This window comes from Zeus faber, assembly GCF_960531495.2.
Source record: "Zeus faber genome assembly, chromosome: 20".
NCBI classification, from domain to species: Eukaryota; Metazoa; Chordata; class Actinopteri; order Zeiformes; family Zeidae; genus Zeus; species Zeus faber.
Genome location: NC_137207.1, coordinates 5,958,565 through 5,976,282, shown reverse-complemented (window position 1 = coordinate 5,976,282; position 17,718 = coordinate 5,958,565). Strand labels below are relative to the sequence as shown.

Here is a 17,718-nt window from a genome sequence, read left to right as displayed (position 1 = left end):
CTCTGCATGTCATTTTTGTCTGCTCAGATGTGTAATTACCTGTAGACACAAAGTAGTCCCTGTCCTTTAAGTAGGATTCAAACCAGTTTACTACCGTGCCAGAAAGTCCCACCCAGTTTTCCAGTCGGTCTAGTAATATGTTGTGGTCGACCGTGTCAAATGCAGCACTGAGATCCAGTAATACTAAGACTGAAATTCTGCCACTGTCTGTGTTTAGACCTTAACAAGAGCAGCCTCGGTGCTGTGGTGTGGTCGAAATCCTGACTGGAAGACAGCAAAACAGCTGTGTAGTGCCAAGAAATTGTACAGCTGTTGAAAAAAAGGCTTTTTCATTGATTTTACTTAAAAACGGGAGGTTTGATATCGGCGTGTAATTATTCATTAGTGAGGTGTCTAGATTGTTCTTTTTTAAGCGTGGTTTGATGACGGCTGTTTTTTTAGGGCCTGTGGGAAGAAACCGGAGATAGCATATAATGACGGCTTCCATGTAGGCCCTTTAACACTCCAGGTTTGTGCAGAAAATTATTATTTTTTAGCATCAGTGTTGTGTAGATGTAAATGTCAAACGGGGCAAGGACAAAACCGATCATTGATTTGTGCAACGGGAGAAGAGTGGTTGTCTACATTTTTTTGTTCATTTGTCGATATGAACGGATGTGATTTTAATATTTGCATTCACAGCACAATAAATGCAAGTGTCTGCGTTTCAATTCTAATGTCCATCTGACAAAAGCTCGGAAAATGTGTAATTCTCAACGTTTTAGGGAAGGTTTTTTTTGTTGTTGTTTTTTAGATGTAAACCCCTCGACGACAGGCGGCGCACCACACAAACACAAAGCGGCGCGGGGGGAAACGTCCGGTACAAACGGAAGAGGCGCGGCCAAGTGACGGCGCCCTGCGCGTGCGCGGTGCGACTGGTGCCGCTCAGCCGCAGCGGCGTGTTCGCGCGTTGCGTCATTTAACGCAACCGGCGCTTTACGTGGATCCGCCGCGGTTAAGTAAAAACCACCAGCGACCTCAATACCTGAGCGAATGTGCCGCGTCGTGTGCGTGTGCCTTTAGGTAACCGGCGGGCGAAGCGGCCCGGCCGCCAGCAGGCGCACGCCACGGACCGCGCAAGGCTCCGTGATGGCAGCTCGGCCGCCCTTCGCGGCCACGGACGCCGCCGACGAAGCGGTGAGGGCGACCTGCGACGACGCAACGACGTGCAAAAGGTAAACGCATCACGAGGTCCGCCCGACGGGAGCGAACGACGAGGGCACGCTGCCTTTCAGAGAGGCCGAGCGGTCCGGCCCAACGCGACACACCGGTACCCGTCAGTTGAGTCTCGGACGTCAAGTCGAACGTGCTGTGTGTCTGTCCGATCGCAATTTCCATACGCGTAGGCAAGCTTGCGCGTTGTGCCATTTATTTCAGTGCGGATTGTTGATACGGAGGTTGATTGTATATTTTTTAACGTTGATTGTGTATTGCTCTTTTTTTTTTTTACATTTTCATTACTCATTACTTCATTATAATGACCTATTGTTTTGATGTGAATGATCTTATCCATCTGTCGACCTACATGTCCAACACATATCTAAAGCAGTGATTCTCAGCCTTCTTCATGTCAAGGACCCTCAATTTCATACGCATTTGCCCACGGACCCCCTTTCGATAAGATCTTGTCTTTGGGACCACAATCTGAGTATGATTCAAGATTCAAGAGGTTTATTCGTCACATACATACAAATATATACTTTCATACATATATGCAGTGAAATGTCAATGCAACACACTCGATTACACACTCGTTAACATGTTCTAGACTGAACACAATGGCTACCTATGTATTTCTACTTGACTAACTAACTGATTCCTAAAACATAATGCAGTAAGTTGAATACTATAGAATAAAATAAAATATATAGCATAAAATAAGAAGTCAAGGGTAATGCATTGTGGGGGTACAAAATAGATAAAGGGAATGTATATGGGATAGGCTATTTATGTATATACAAATATGTGCATTAAAGTGCCATGTGAATAAAGTGAGGTAGTATTTGTGAGATATACAGCACAGTATACAACAGGACGGCGCAGCAATATGGTAACACCGAACAACCCGATACAGTATGCAGTACAGTAAGCTACGTACTGTACAGTAAGGTAGTGGAGCCTATGTGTGTGTCTCAGTGAGGACCCCTGGTGAGTTCAGCATTGACAGTTGTTATGGCTTGCGGGAAGAAACTCCGTCTCAGTCTCTCTGTTCTCGCTGTGTGACTGCGGAGGCGCTTGCCTGACCACAGCCGCTGGAACAGTCCGTTGTCGGGGTGATGAGGGTCCTTCATGATCCTGCGGGCTGTGCTACTACACCTCCTGGTGCATAAGTCCTGCAGGGAGGGGAGGGTAGTTCTAGTGGTACGTTCAGCTGAGCGCACCACCCTCTGCAGGGCCTGTGCTGAGCAGTACAGTTCCCAAACCAGGCAGTGATGTTGCCAGTCAGGATGCTCTCCACTGCTCCAGAGTAGAAGGACTTGAGGATCCTCACCGAGACCTGGAATTTCCTCAGATGCCTGAGGTTTTAAAGATGCTGCCTCGCCTTTCTCACCAGAGTGTCTGTTTGTAAAGTCGATGTTAAATGCTCTGTGATGTGGACTCCCAGGTACTTGAAGCCTCTCACCCTGTCGACAGAAGTCCCGTTAATCACCAAGGGCGTGTGCGTCCTTGGTTGTACTCCCCTCCTAAAGTCCACAATCAGCTCCTTAGTTTTGCTGACATTCAGGTGGAGGCTGTTGTCCTGGCCCCAGAGTGACAGGGCCGTCACCTCCTCGTGGTAGGCCTTCTCATTGTCGTCGGTGATCAGGCCCACGACAACGGTGTCGTCAGCAAACTTGATGATGGAGTTGGTGCTGGACCTGGCCACACAGTCATGTGTGTACAGGGAGTACAGTAGGGGGCATACAGCGGAGTATTCAGTCCGAGCTCCTTCAGCTTGACAGCCAGTCTGGTGGGGACTGTGGTATTGAAAGCTGAACTATAATCTCACATAGGCCCCCTTCCAGCCATCCAGGTGCGTGAGCGTGGTGTGCAGTCCCTGGGAGACCGCGTCATCCGTGGATCTGTTCTGCTGGTATGCAAACTGCAACGGGTCCAAGGTGTGGGGGAGGGAGGCGCAGATATAATCCTTAATCAGCCTCTCGAAACACTTCATGACCACCGAGGTGAGGGCCACCGAACGGTAGTCATTCAAGCAGGCAGGAGAGGCCACCTTCGGCACAGGACTGATGGTGGACCTCTTGAAGCAGGACAGGACCACGGATTCAGCCAGGGAGATGTTGAATATTGTATTGAGCACCGGGGCTAGCTGGTTAGCACAGGTTTTCAGTACTTGCCCAGATATGCCATCTGGGCCCGCAGCTTTCCTGGTGTTCACCTGCATCAGAGCCCTCCTGACATCATGCTCTGACACTGAGAGTGCGTACTCATCCCCAGCGGTGTAACTCCAATTAGTTTGTGAGCTAGCAGTGCTCTTGCCAGACTCAAACCGCGCATAAAAGGAGTTCAGTTCGTTGGCTAGGGAGGCGTCGACACTTGTGGCTGGGGAGTAGCTAGTTTGTGATAGTCTGCAGCCCCTGCCACAAGCATCTGGTGTCCCGTTGCGCCATCTGAAGCTCCACAGTCTCTCTGTACGTCTGTTTAGCATCCTTCATTGCCTTCCGCAGATTGTATGATGCCGCTTTGTAATTGTCCATATTTCCAGAGTAGATTTGTGTATTGTTAAATATGATTTTGTCCAAACTTCCATACCTGTCTGAAACAAAGATCAAAACAGTCTTGTATATTATCTGCCTTCTGTAAGTGAAATAATGGACCCCCCGTAACCTCTTCAAGGACTCCCAGGTTCCCGGATCTTGCCTTGGGAACCACTAATTATAATGTATCCTCTCCGTGTTGTCTGTAGTTTTTTTAGTCTGAACAGATTAAAAAAAAATCATTAATTAAAAAAAAAACAAGAAAAGGACAGGACCACCATTTATCCTTATGACAGAACAGTCCCATTTCATTGGAACCAACATAATCTGTATGTCATTGTGCATTTTATAGGTTTGCAACCAGTAAAGGCTACTGGAAAGACTCTTATGTGCAGTACTTTGTGAGGTCAGTTGGGGAACGAAAGGCTCCTGAGATCAACAGAGGCAAGTGATGGTGTTTGTGATTTTGAATTTCCCGTAGTCTTAAAGAAGAATACCACCGATTTTCTGCATTACATTGCCAAACTATTAATAGCCACCAGAGCAATCAGACTATACATAGCCTGCAACATGTCTACATAAGGTGCACTGTGTTCAAATAGGACTAGAAATGTGTATGTTTGTTTGTCTATGAACACTTTACAACAGGTGTCTTGCCATATAAAGTTGTACTGTTTCCAATTAATTATTTACTTAATGACTATAATGTGTATTTTGTTCTATTTTCACCTTTTGTGTGGACCTATGCAAAATTGTGTGCTGTTGAAAAGAAAATGTCCCCATCAAAGATTACATTTTAACAATCAGCACTTTATTCTTTTGAGAAAGGTTTCTTAATCTCAGTGAGACCTATTGGACTTGTTTTTGTTATGTTTTTTGTTTTTAATACAGTCTCTGCATCGTTGCCCTGACATGCTGATGTGGACGTGTGTTTCCTCTGCTAAATGACGTCTTGTTTCTTCACCTCTCGCAGGTTATTATGCCCGTGTCCGAGGAGTGAACCACCTCCTCGATGCCTTCATCAGGAGGACAGAGTGCAACTGTCAGATTATCAACCTGGGCGCTGGGCTGGACACTACATTTTGGAGACTAAAGGTACAAGTGGTGAGGCAGAGGTGCCGTGATGTTGACGTAGAAGATAATTGGCTCACACCACGGCTCTCCTTAGGCTATGGCAGGAAAAAGTGGCCAAAATCTGATAATTTTGTTCATATGTGACTCAGATCTGTTTTTTTTCAGAACAGTGTGAACAGTATAGGGTTGGGCAATATGTCAAAATATTCCTACCTGCCATCGTCAGCCAAACAACTGGCAATTGCATATTATATTCGCGTGTTTTGCGAACCATTCTCACTGCTCGGGCTTGGATCGATCTCCTGCGCCTCATCACCTCTGTCTGCAAAAATGACACACTAGGATTTAAATACAGGTTAATTATTGGCCAAGTTGAATTCTCAAGGAGACAGACCATTCAATTAGAAAAATAAAAGGAAAGAAATTGCGCAAGAAAACTCGTTAAAAACAAACATGGAAGACAGCTGCAATGGAGGTAGTCAGTGGAGGGACAGGCACCGATCCTGCAGGTGTTTCCAGCCATTCGTCTGCTCTGAAATACCGTGTCCTTCTACCCACGCAGCCTTGAGGCGGACACTCATTTGTCCTAATCTTCCCTATTTCATACTTTATGTAATGATATATAATAAATAAAAAAATAGGCTCTGTGTACGTATAGATTCTCTTAAGACTTGTGGTCAAACAAATTACTGGCTGAAAGTGGTGTCAAATATCTCGTATTTTATTGGTTAAATAAACGTAACCAAATTATCAATGTGGCTTCTTGACATCACGTCATGGCACACACAGAGCCAGTCGACCCGTAGCGGTAGGAGTGGCATCGTTAGGGGTGGGCATCTGGGTCTTCAGCACCAAATGTTTTATGAATAGCACTGGCTCAAAAAGCCAATGCTATTCATAATTCTTACTGTATTTTCAAGGCAACATACACCAGAAGTCACATATGTTAACATTTAGTTAATTCGTGCAACTTCTAGGATGAAAACCTCATGCCGAGAAAGTATTTTGAAGTCGACTTTCCAACGGTTGTGGCCAGGAAAATACACAATATCAAGTAAGGCAAACCCGCTCTTGGCATGTGTTCCTGTTTCCATTGGTTCAGCGCTGTAATGTAGGCCCGCGACCTGTGCGGGGAGACAGAAACCAATCAATCAATGGAAACTACTTTTTGAAGTCCTATTTAGGATAAATTGTTTAAATGCTTTTTCACAGTCCAAACTCGAATACCATGTTATAACATTTTATTGACAAGTAATATATGAATATGAGGGTCTCATATCTGGAATTAAACAGGATGTATAAAAAAAACAAAAAAACAGTATCCATAGAAACCATGCAGAGGCCCTGATGATTATCTTATATACATTTCCAAGCTTGGTGTTGGCGTACGGTTTTATGTGAAATTCTAATAATGGTATCATCTGCCCGTGTTAGGACGAAGCCACCTCTGTCTAAAGCACTGATCGAGACCCACACCACAGATTCATTATTACTAGGTATTAGAGAAACGACATGCTTATTATTGCTTTTCCAGCAAACAATTTTAGTTTTAGCTATCAAAAAAACAACAACTAAATATTTCCTTATACCGCTGTTGTTTCTTTAAACCCCCTCCATTCAGATGCTCAAAGCCTGGACTCGGACCGCTTCTGCATCATCAGCGCGGACCTCAGAGACAGCTCGAGCTTGGATGAGAAGCTCAAGAAGTTCCAGCTCAACACAGAGTAAGTGGAACAAAAACAGCCATTGTAGGACTTAGATATAGTGCATGAAGATATCATTATTCAAGGTTGAGGTGCTTGGAGTGCTTGAATTTCATCCTCAGAAATGTTAGTACTGGAATGCCTTGAAAATAGCTTATTTTGTGCTGAAGTGCTTGAAAAGTCCTTGAAAACCTGATCATTAAAAGCTTGTGATATTCCCTGGTTTTGTAATTCAAATCATGGCATTATAAACATTTTTTGAGAATTGATTTTACGACATAGATTATGTCAAGGAAATGTAAATTGAATCCATCACTGTCGGAAATAGACTTTTAGTAGATGAGAATGAGATTAATTATAGTTATATTTTTTCTAAATAACAGAAAATGTGACTAACATATTATATTTTAATAAATAAAGATGACATCGAAAATTGATTACATTTGTTTTGTGTGAAGCCCTTCAAAAAATGATAGAATAGTTCTTAAAAAAAGTACTTGAAAGTCCTAGAATTTCATTTTGTAATGTCGGAATGAACCCTGTTTAATGGGAAAGCAAGTCTATCCAGCAGCATTTTCACAACCACTGAAATTATTCCCCTTAATTGGAGGGTAAAAGACGCCTCTTTTGTTTATCACTTCAGTGCCATGAAATAAAACGAAAGTAAGAGTTAATGAGCTAGGTTCGATTTTGGCCCAAGGCCATTTGCTGCATGTCATCCCATCTCTATCTGTTCCCTTTCTCCCTGCACTGTCACTATCGAATAAAGCATGAAAATGCCCCCCAAAAAAAAAACTCTTTAGAGACTTAATGAGCCAGGGTTTTTTGTTAAGAGATTTTTTTGCACCAATTTTAAACGTAATTCGATTAAAAGGAAAAATAATTGAGTCAGAAATCCTGAATTTCCCCTGGGATCAATTAAGTGATTTTCCACTATTGGCACTGGTGCTTACTCCTGAAGGTTTTAGGAGTGCCAGCACTAAATTTAGGAGCACCACTGAAATCGACATGCAACACATTCATACTTCTTCCAGCTTAACTGTATTACTATAAATGGTTCAGTAATAAATAGACAATTTACAGAAATAGCATTTTTAAAGGAAAGTCACACAATTAAGTAGTGCTTTCGTGAAGAAAAAAGTCATGAAGTTAAATAGTGTTGTTTTTTTTTGTTTGTTTTTTTAACATACACCAAATAATAAATGAACAAATGAAAACATAAGGTATGTGGACAGAACCTTACCTTCATTAACAACCATGACAAGCTCTCCATCTCTCTCTATCTCGGAAGGACACTGTAGATGGTCTTCATGTCCAGTGTCCAGTCCACATGCTCCCAGCCTCGATCATTTGACAGCCTCTAGGGCTGTCAAATGATCGTTCGATATTCGAAGGAAAAAAAGACGTTTGTATCTGAAAATGAAAGGGGACCTATTACACAAAACTCACTTTTTCAGTGCTTGTGGACATACATTTTGGTCTCTGATGGGCCTACTAACACACAAACTGTGAAATAAGACAACCCTGTCAGTTTCTTGTGAGCTGTCTGTATCCGAAAACATGTCCTAGAATGAGCCGCTCAGCTATGTGTCTCAGTACTATGTAGCATTGAGACACTATTAGAATTAGTGTCCCATCTGAGTAACTCCACCCACGGCTGGAGTGAGACTGTACCCGCTAGCATCGAAGCTAAGAGCTTAATATGGGAAGTGCTCTGTTGGCTGCAGAGACCAGCACAAATATTTTAAAATAAAGAGGAAGTAATATCAATAACGGTCTGTGACAAAATTGCAGATGAGGGAAATGTAGGTATTGAAACATTAGTTCTGCTGTGTTTCTTTTTGTGTGTGGCGACATGATCAATCACAAGATTGATCATGTGCATTTTTTCTCTCACAGTGTCCACGTTAGGTTGTCTGTACTGTAGGCTGCGGCGCATGATCCAGTCTGCGTTCCTTCAAACAAATCCGTAGTTGTATCGATTTTATTTTCCGTCATTTCCGTAATGGAATGAAGCAAAAAAGCCCCAATTCCCCACCGTATCCCACACTGCTCCAAGCTCTGTGTGTTTTCAGCAAAAAAACTGTTGTGCGTATACGTTCACATACTGTATATCCTTTTTGTGTGCACAAGTGAATGAGCTTTCTTCTTCTTTCGGCTGCTCCCGTTAGGGGTCGCCACAGCGGATCATCTGCCTCCAATACCTTCTGTTCTGCCCATCTTCCTCCCTTACACCAACCGCCTGCATGTCCTCCCTCACCACATCCATAAACCTTCTCTTTGGCCTTCCTCTTTTCCTCTTGCCTGGCAGCTCCATCCTCAGCATCCCTCTCCCAATGTAACGCTCATCTCTCCTACACACGTGTCCAAACCATCTCAATCTCGCCTCTCTCACTTTTTCACCAAACTGTCCAACCTGAGCTGTCCCTCTAATGTACTCATTCTTAATCCTGTCCGTCCTTGTCACTCCCAATGAAAATCTCAACATCCTCAACTCTGCCACCTCCAGTTCAGCCACCTGCCTTTTTGTCAGTGCCACTGCCTCTAAACCGTACGACATAGCTGGTCTCACTACTGTCCTGTAGACCTTCCCCTTCACTCTTGCTGGAACCCTTCTGTCACAGATCACTCCAGACACTCTTCTCCACCCACTCCACCCTGCCTGTTCTCTCTTCCTCACATCTCTCCCGCGCTCTCCGCTGCTTTGGATGGTCGACCCCAAGTACTTTGAACTCATTCGCCTTCTCAACCTCCACTCCTTGCATTCTCAGCTTTTCGCCGTCCTCCCTCCCATTCAGGCACATGTATTCTGTCTTGCTCCTGCTGACTTTCATTCCTCTTCTCTCTAAAACCTGCCTCCACTTCTCCAGGCTCTCCTCAACCTGCTCCCTACTCTCGCTACAGATCACAATGTCATCCCTGAACATCATAGTCCACCTAGTCTCCTGCCTGATTTCATCAAGTTAACCTGTCCATCACCATTGCAAATAAGAAAGGGCTCAGAGCTGATCCTTGATGCGATCCCACCTCCACTTTGAATGCTTTCATCACGCCTACTGCACACCTTACTACTGTCTGACTGCCCTCATCCATATCCTGTACCAGTGCTTCATCCGTACATCCCCCGACTGCCTCATGCAATATTACACTTCCTCTCTCGGCACCCTATCATATGCTTTCTCTAGATTCACAAAGACACAGTGCAACTCCCTCTGTCCTTCCCTGTTCTTTTCCATCAGCATTCTTAAATCAAAACTTGCATCTGTAGTACTCTTTCCTGGCATGAAACCATACTGCTGCTCGCTGATCCCACCTCTCCTCTTAACCTAGCCTCCACTACCCTTTCCCACAGCTTCATGCTGTGGCTGATCAACTTTATTCCCCTGTAGTTACAACAGCTCTGTACGTCTCCCTTATTCTTGAAGATGGGTACTAGTGCACTTCTTCTCCACTTCTCTGGCATCCTCTCCCTTTCCAGGATGGTGTTAAACAGTCTTGTTTATCACCCAGCGAGACTCAGTGCCCTTCCTTCCTACAAAAGAGCCGTTCAAAAGGTTTGGATCGTTCGTGAACGACCCAACACTACAGTAGAACCAGCATTGAATATCCATGCCCGCACCAGCAGCCCGATGACCCAAGAAAATCCTGTGTCTATTGCAGGGTGATTTTACATGGGACTGAAACCCGGGCATTACCTTTCCCACTAATGACAAATGCTGGATGTTAGCGGGTGTTACGGTTTTTTTGCTGCAGTGAGAGAGGGGTATAAATGGTCGCAGTCTGGATCTCTGTCTCCAGTACCTTTTCATGCATCTCTTCTTATATAACATTTTGGAACGTGGACATATACCTACTATATCTCTGCGTTGTGACTAATGTAACAAATTGGTGATCAGAAAATTTCACCGTTGTTGAAATACCTTTTTTCAGCTGTATCAAGAAAAATTGTTTCTCTTTTTATCTTTTGTATCTCGCTTTTGTCCTGCCTATTGTTATCTGCTGTATCGGTCATCCAAACATTTTTTACTGTGTATTATGCAGTTCCACTTTTTGTCCTAGTCAAATACAGCATCACTTTTTAACCCTACTTTTTCAACCCTATCCCTTGAAAAGGCAGCCTAACACTTGAAGACAATATGATGCAGAATAGTGACAGTATAAACCAAATGGAAACACAAGGAAGTCGAACAGTTACTGCTGTGCCGGTGTATTCCAAGATTTTATCAAACGAAGCTCTGAAGCCATGTAAACTGTGGTGTCACCTCGAGACAAAACACCAAGCCGCTTGAATTTTTCGATGATAAACTCAAGGAGTATGAGGGCAAGAAGAAAGTCATCCAAACATCGTGTATGGGCACCGAGAACACCAAGGCAGTGGAAGCGTCCTATCTGGTCACCCGACTCATAGCCAAGGCTGGTAAGCTGCATACAATTGGGGAGAATTTAATGGCAATACAAAATACAGGAATAAACTGAATGTTAAGCCAGATCTTCACTTGAGACTGTCGTCCCTTAAGCCAGACATCAAGCTTTTGGTGTCTGCCATGCAACATCAACACTCATTTTGTGAGTTAATATTAATGTGCTCCCGTTATTGTTAGTTTGACATTACGAATGTTACGCGAAAGTTCTATAGATATAAGTTTATTTTTAATCCACCTCTTTTTTTTTTTTGTTTGTTTTTTTGGTTCTCCTGTATTACTTCTGGCCGGATGTTGGCCGCGAACACTTTTGAGATTTTCAAGTGGGCTGCGAGCCCGAAAAGGTTGGAAACTGCTGGGTTAGAGAAAACAAATCAGTGGACAAATTGAGACTTACTTAGTAGACTATTCAGAAAGAAACAAATGTAGGCAAACATCAAAGTTTGGAGATGATTATGTCAATACCGTAGAGAAATTGCTGTGGAACCAAGTCCAGTTTAGACGTTCATCTCTTGAGGCCTTTTGGAGTAGTTTGCAGCAGCCACCGGGTGTTTGGTGCAGTAGACTGTTCTGCATGGCAGGAACATTTGAGCTGGCGGTGCTCTCTCTCTCTCTCTCTCTCTCTCTCTCTCTCTAAACCCAGGAACTTGCAGCTCAGGGAGGTTTGTAAGTTGCGCTTCCTTCAGTTCCTTGTTGTGATAACCATTGTGCCCCCGGAAAAGTCTTTTCCTTTTTCCGCTCCCTTCCGCCTTCCCCACTTTCTGCGTCAAAGAGCTCCATTCTCTTGGAAAAAAAAAAAAGTGGCCCTTTCACCTGTCGAACTCCATCTGAATCTCATCGTCGGTGGTTTCCTCATTGTTCAGGCCTTATTCCAGTTGGCATTGTGTTCAGTGACTTTATTGTTTCTTCAGGAAGGACTACCCACCGTAGGAAATTACCGCCATCCACATGCAGCTGAAGTTACTTTGTTTGGGCACATTTTGCCACCCGTCGTCTACAATCTCTTATCTGTTTAAGAAACCAGTGGGGCTGACATCGTCAAAGCTATGGTCAATGCCCCAAAGAAACAAACTCGTTCAACAAACTTAAATTTGTTGAATTAAGTATTAGTCTGCCCCTCAGCATCATGTGGATATTTCTGGGGTTATTGCAGAACAATGTTATTGAATTTGAAGCTGCTTTCACTAAAGAAATTATAATACGCCTTGTTTTTTATGTTATTTTGTTGAAAAATCATTGCAGGAACTTAAAATTGCAATTCATCAGCAAAAACGCTTCTTCTTGAGCTACAGCATTAATGAGTCATTCATTTGGTTTAGTAATCTAATGCATAGATGGTAAAAATAATGGCTTAATGACCAAATATTGTCTCCAGATTTCCAATGACTTGATTGGCGCATCGTATGCAAACATTTATTTTAGCCATATTGTTGAAGTATGTAGAAAATATTGATTGGTTGAGTTTGTGCTCAATGTCTGATACCAGAATCCCCACGTTGCTCCTGTCTGAGTGCGTACTGGTCTACATGACTCCCGGCCAGTCCTCCAATCTGCTTCACTGGGCTGCAGAAACCTTCCACACGGCCATGTTCATCAACTATGAGCAGGTAGGCAACCACAGACTTCACTTTAGGAACCGATGTCCCGTTCAGGGGTTTTGATTGATTAATGGAAGGATATCTCAGGATGGGCTATAAACCAGTCACCTGCCTCGTGTTCCCAGGTGAACATGATGGACCGTTTCGGCCAGGTGATGGTGGAGAACCTGCAGCATCGCCAGTGCAATCTGGCCGGAGTGGAGGCCTGCAAGTCTCTGGACACACAGGTAACCAGGCGTAAAACCACCACCAACAATCTCCAATCTCCTGCAACGTTTTCCATCCCCCAACCTGATATCTGTAGCTCTGGGAACTGTCAAAGTTCTCATTCTAACATTGGTTTTACGGCTCTGAAGTCATAAACGTGTGTGTGTGTGTGTGTGTGTGTGTGTGTGTGTGTGTGTGTGTGTGTGTGTGTGTGTGTGCGTGTGCGTGTGCGTGCGTGCGTGCGTGCGTGCGTGCGTGTTCAGAAAGAGCGTTTTTTGCGGACAGGCTGGGAGCATGCGGACGCTCTGGACATGATGACCGTCTACAGTGTCCTTCCACAGGACGACGTGGCGAGGTAATGCCCATTTTATTAGATGTTTGGCACTCTTGCGTTTCTTCTCCTCTGTTTCTACTCCATTTTCTCAGCTCACTTCAGGTTGCGAGGAGTGCTTCCTTTTCTCCGTTGCGTAATCTCTGCGGCTCTGACCTTTGCGGTCTTACCATTTGTTGATTGTGGCATATAGGCAATCATGTCGTTTAAAGCTGCACAGTGTAACTTAATTTATTTAAGCGATAGCACATTCTTTCCAAACTTTCGATTGCACATACTGTAAGCAAAAGGTATGATGGCTGTATGCTTCTCTCTAGGGTTTTATTTCCTTCAGCAATCGCTTCCTCTCGTATCTAACTTTGCAAAGTTACATCATGCATATTCAAGCTCATTTTGAGTTTAAAAGTAAATAATCGGTGCGCCAGCAGGAGCCCGCTACAGGCAGACACAGGCCCCGTGCACATGGGACACACGGGCATTTTTTGTTTCGTTCAATTAGGAAAAAGTAAATACATCTAAAATAATAAAAACACACTACTTTTATTTGTTTCATTTGGGGAGGTGGAGCGGAGATGCGTATCAGAGTCTCCATTTACGCATTTACATCAACGCTCTACACTTGCCTATTTTACAAATTATTAGTCTTAAATAAATTTTAAATTGTCGCACAGTAATTATTTTCATTTAAAGTGTTTAATGAAAATGTCAAATTGTGAGGAGATCCTTGGGGATGCTGCGCCGGGGGGCTGTTTTATTTTTAATTTTTATTTTTTTCTTGCAAAAAAAACCTGCAGGTGTAATTATCTGACCTTCTTTTTTGGGATAAATTATTTTTATTTGGTGCCATTCTTTATTTTTTTATTAAATTGTATTTTTATATATATAGCATTAAGAAGACTTAATTAATGTGAAGAAAGTCCTGTTTTGATTCAAAAATGTGTACATTTGAGTTTATTTATAGGTTTCTAAAATACATTGTTATTGTGAAGGCATTTTTCTGTTGTTTTACAAAGTGCAATAAATAAATCCAAAATGGACTCAATATCGTGATCACAATATTGAGCAAAATAATTATGATTATCATTTTAGCCATAATCGTGTAGCCCTGGGTTCATGTATATCCAGTTTAACAGATGTTAAGGGCTTTGAGTTCCATTCAAGCATGCATGGAACATCCAAATCACGACTCCTATTTCGCCCCCTCCAGAATTGAGCGTCTGGAGTTCCTGGATGAGAAGGAGCTGCTGCAGCAACTCCTGCAGCACTACTGCATCTGCTGGGCCACCAGGGACAAACTCAAACTTGGTACGAGAATTGTTTTTGGGTTTTTTTACCAACTTAGGGGACTGAAATGAAAAAAACACTTGGAAAAATAAACAAAGGTAGTTTAGCAACGTTAATATTCTTCAAATGATCTTTATCAATGTACCAAAGAAGCTTCAAGTGATACTCCAGGGAAATGACACAGGAGCTTGGCTAGGTGAGTCCCACTGCTGCCCCGCATTGTGCTAACACGTTAACATGCAGTCTGGAAAAAAAATAAAAATAAATAAAGCAAATTTCCCCCCAAAAATGAATCAATACATTTAAGAATAATATTCTCTCTATGTGTAATATTCTTGAAATGCACTCTGCTACTACAGAATGGTCAACAATACTCAAACCCAATACCAACGTAATGTAACGTAGTCGACGCTCAAAAAAGAGAGCGAAAGGAAAAAAAAAAAATGTCGCTGTTTGGAGGTACTTCGGGGTAAACTAAGAATATTAGATAAATTATTTATCTATCATCTGACAATATTCTAACATTGTGCAGACTGCGTTTCTACAGCTGTCACTACAATGAAGCGTCTGCTCTGGTTGTTCCTAATGCTCAACTCCACTCCCGATGAAAGGTTCTACTGTTATTTGAGACTGTTCTTGACGAGTCACTCGATAAAACAAGTCGTTCAATTTGATTCACTAGGTTTAATGCACGGTGAGTGAAGGAGGACGTATTTTGGAATGGCAAGTACCATAGACATTTAATAGAAGATAAGGTATATTTGCACTTAAAAGTTAAAATGGAAATTTGAAGTCTGAACTGGACATTTCCATGTTAGTTATATGTTGCGTTCTACTAAAACTTAGTGAGAGGTACAGGTTGAATTTTACTGAAACTTGGTGACAGGCTCACGTTCTATTTTACTGGAACTCAGTGATAGAACATGGAACTATTATTGTTCCATAGTGAATAATGTACAATAATAAACACACAGCGTCAAAATCAGCAATCTCACTGTTGTGGTAACTGAAAATTGCAGCAAATGTTCAGCTGGCCTGTCAAGCGAGCGTGATCAGATCACATGATATATTGTCATTGACGTACAGCAGATATGCCAACGAGACCAAATGATTTTGAGTCTGTGCCGGTCAAATTTACACACCCCATAATGTGTTCATGTACTCATTAAAATGCTCCGATACTCAAACCCCATTACCAACAGAATGTAACATAGTTGACACTCAAAAAAGAAAGCAAAAGAAGATAAATGTCAGCTGTTTGGAGGTACTTCAAGGTAAATTAAGATTAGGTTAGTTGTCCATCGCCTGACAATATGACAAAATTGTGCAGAATGCCTAGCTATCACTGCCACTACATGAAGCGTCTGCTCTTGTTCCTAGTGCATGAGCTTCACTCCTGATGAAAGGTTCGACTCTTCTTTGAGACTGTTCTTGACGAGTCACTCAGTAAAACGAGTCGTTCAATTTGATTCAGTTGGTTTAACAAGAGTGAGAAGAGTTGGCCCTTTTATTTATTTATTTTGCAATGATTGCAATTTGATTTGGAATGGCAAGTACCATATAAATAAAATATAAATGTATATTTGCACTGAGTGGAAGAGATTTTGATTTGAAGTTTGAACTGGACATGTCCATGTTTAGTTATATGTTGTGTTCTACTAAAACTCAGTGAGAGGTACAGGTTGAATTTCTCCTGAAACTTGGTGACAGGCTCACGTTTCTCTTTTATTGGAACTCAGTGACAGTTTCATGGTCTATTATTGTTCCATCGTGAATAATGTACAATAATAAACACACAATATCAAAATCAGCAATCTCACTATTGTGGTAACTCTGGTCGGAATTGAAAGGTCAGACTTAAAAATTCAGAATATAGAAAGGCAAGGAAAATTACATCTCTAGCTGTTAAACATGTTTGGTAACTCTATGAGATGATACATTTCAAGGGGCATGTCCTAATGAGATGAGTTTGTATACTGTATATATGGTTAGTCGTAGTAGCTCGCATACGATGTGATGATCCTCGTTACGAGACGGCTACGGTGTGAATTACTGATGGAGTCATTTAGCTGCAGTACCTCAAACACCACAGAGACTCCCTGTTACACTGTTGTGGTCCTAAAAATATTTTCCCAAGGTTGGCAGGTGTGTAGTTGGTAATCATAAACAAAAACATATATTTAAATAATTCAATTAATATTATAAATGTCTTGAATAACGATCAGCAGCAGAGCTGTCCAACGCTTTTTTCTTTTTTTCCTTTTTTATGTTTTCCAGGTCTGTCCCAACTGGCGTTTTGACCTCCGCCACCGTCGGAGACGAGCTCGGGAGTGTTTTTTGTGCGTCCCAGGAGAAGACGAGGAAGTGCGTATACGCTCCTTCCAGCCCTCGTCTGGAAGCAGTAAAAAGCTTGGGAAACGCTCGGCATCAGCGAAAAAGCCTGTTTTCTTTGTGCCCCCGCAGTGCTCAAAGCATTAATCTGTGGTCAGGAATATGACGCCTGATGGAGAAGGGGGTCCGCTACATCCTGAGAGCGGGAATCAGGCAGGTTTTATCCATTGGCTTACGGATATGTTGAGATGATTGCACAATCAGTCACAGCTCCACGCAACAACCTGCCGCTTGGAAGACTGAAGATGTTTGTCTCGTAGCTGTTGCTGTCCGCCATTTTCTTGTAATGTGCCAATCCACATTCATTGAGGTGAATTGTACACTCCTTGACAGAAACGTGTTCTTTCTTGTCAATGTGGATGTTTTGATTAAAGTGTAGAGTTTGATGATTTGAATCATGCTGATTGATTGTTTGCCTGCAACACCCTGAAAAGCATCCAAGAAAAAAAATATCTCTCTGGACCTGTCCATTAAACATGGCATAAGCTATGTTTAATAGCATGATGCATCCTGCACTGTTGAATAAAGATGTTTTATTTATTTTTTTGTTGTTTTTTTGAGAAAATCCCTCTTTTGTCTTTAATTTAACTTGTCTGTTTCGAATCCATAAAGGTACAGTTGAAAGCAATATTTGTTTTAAATTAGCCCTTGTATTCATGCGGTTTAAGTACAGTTGCGATATACACTGTGCACACAATTATGAGGCAAGTGAGTATTTTACAACTCCAAGCTGTATAAACTTGAATGCTTATTGGCTTCTAAGGAGATCAACACCCTATATCAAGGTGTGCATACTGTAATTATTAGGCATCTTCTCCTCAAGAAAAATTGGCCGAAAAAGACTTAACTGACAAAATTGTAAAAAGTCTTTCAGAGGGATGCAGTACTCTTGAAATTGCTAAGATATTGGAGCGTGATCACAGAACCATCAAACGTTTTGTTGCAAATGGTCAACAGCGTCGCAAGAAACATGCC

General features: G+C 42.4%; 1 protein-coding gene across 2 annotated transcripts; it reads left to right on the top strand.

Moving 5' to 3' along the window:
• The first annotated feature begins 912 nt into the window (after nucleotides 1-912).
• On the top strand, nucleotides 913-17,283 carry lcmt1 (leucine carboxyl methyltransferase 1). Of its 2 annotated transcripts, XR_013844683.1 has the most exons (12): nucleotides 913-1,214; nucleotides 4,087-4,178; nucleotides 4,708-4,829; nucleotides 5,786-5,862; nucleotides 6,243-6,304; nucleotides 6,430-6,532; nucleotides 12,419-12,539; nucleotides 12,656-12,757; nucleotides 13,001-13,092; nucleotides 14,276-14,373; nucleotides 16,630-16,716; nucleotides 16,816-17,283. XR_013844683.1 is itself a non-coding variant. In XM_080021358.1 (11 exons), exons 1-11 carry the CDS (start codon nucleotides 1,129-1,131, stop codon nucleotides 16,650-16,652), a joined length of 978 nt encoding a protein of 325 aa, XP_079877484.1. In that variant the 5' UTR covers nucleotides 913-1,128; the 3' UTR covers nucleotides 16,653-17,283. The 2 variants fall into 2 exon arrangements, 1 of the variants encoding a protein (XP_079877484.1); XM_080021358.1 differs by having other exon boundaries at nucleotides 16,630-17,283.
• The last annotated feature ends 435 nt before the right edge of the window (nucleotides 17,284-17,718 follow it).

Excerpts from the sequence above, each read along its gene's own strand:
- lcmt1 (XM_080021358.1), top strand. The coding sequence starts at position 1,129 with ATGGCAGCTCGGCCGCCCTTCGCGGCCACGGACGCCGCCGACGAAGCG. Across the intron at positions 4,179-4,707 it reads GGCTCCTGAGATCAACAGAG|GTTATTATGCCCGTGTCCGA; the intron begins GCAAGTGATGGT and ends CACCTCTCGCAG. Across the intron at positions 4,830-5,785 it reads CTACATTTTGGAGACTAAAG|GATGAAAACCTCATGCCGAG; the intron begins GTACAAGTGGTG and ends TGCAACTTCTAG.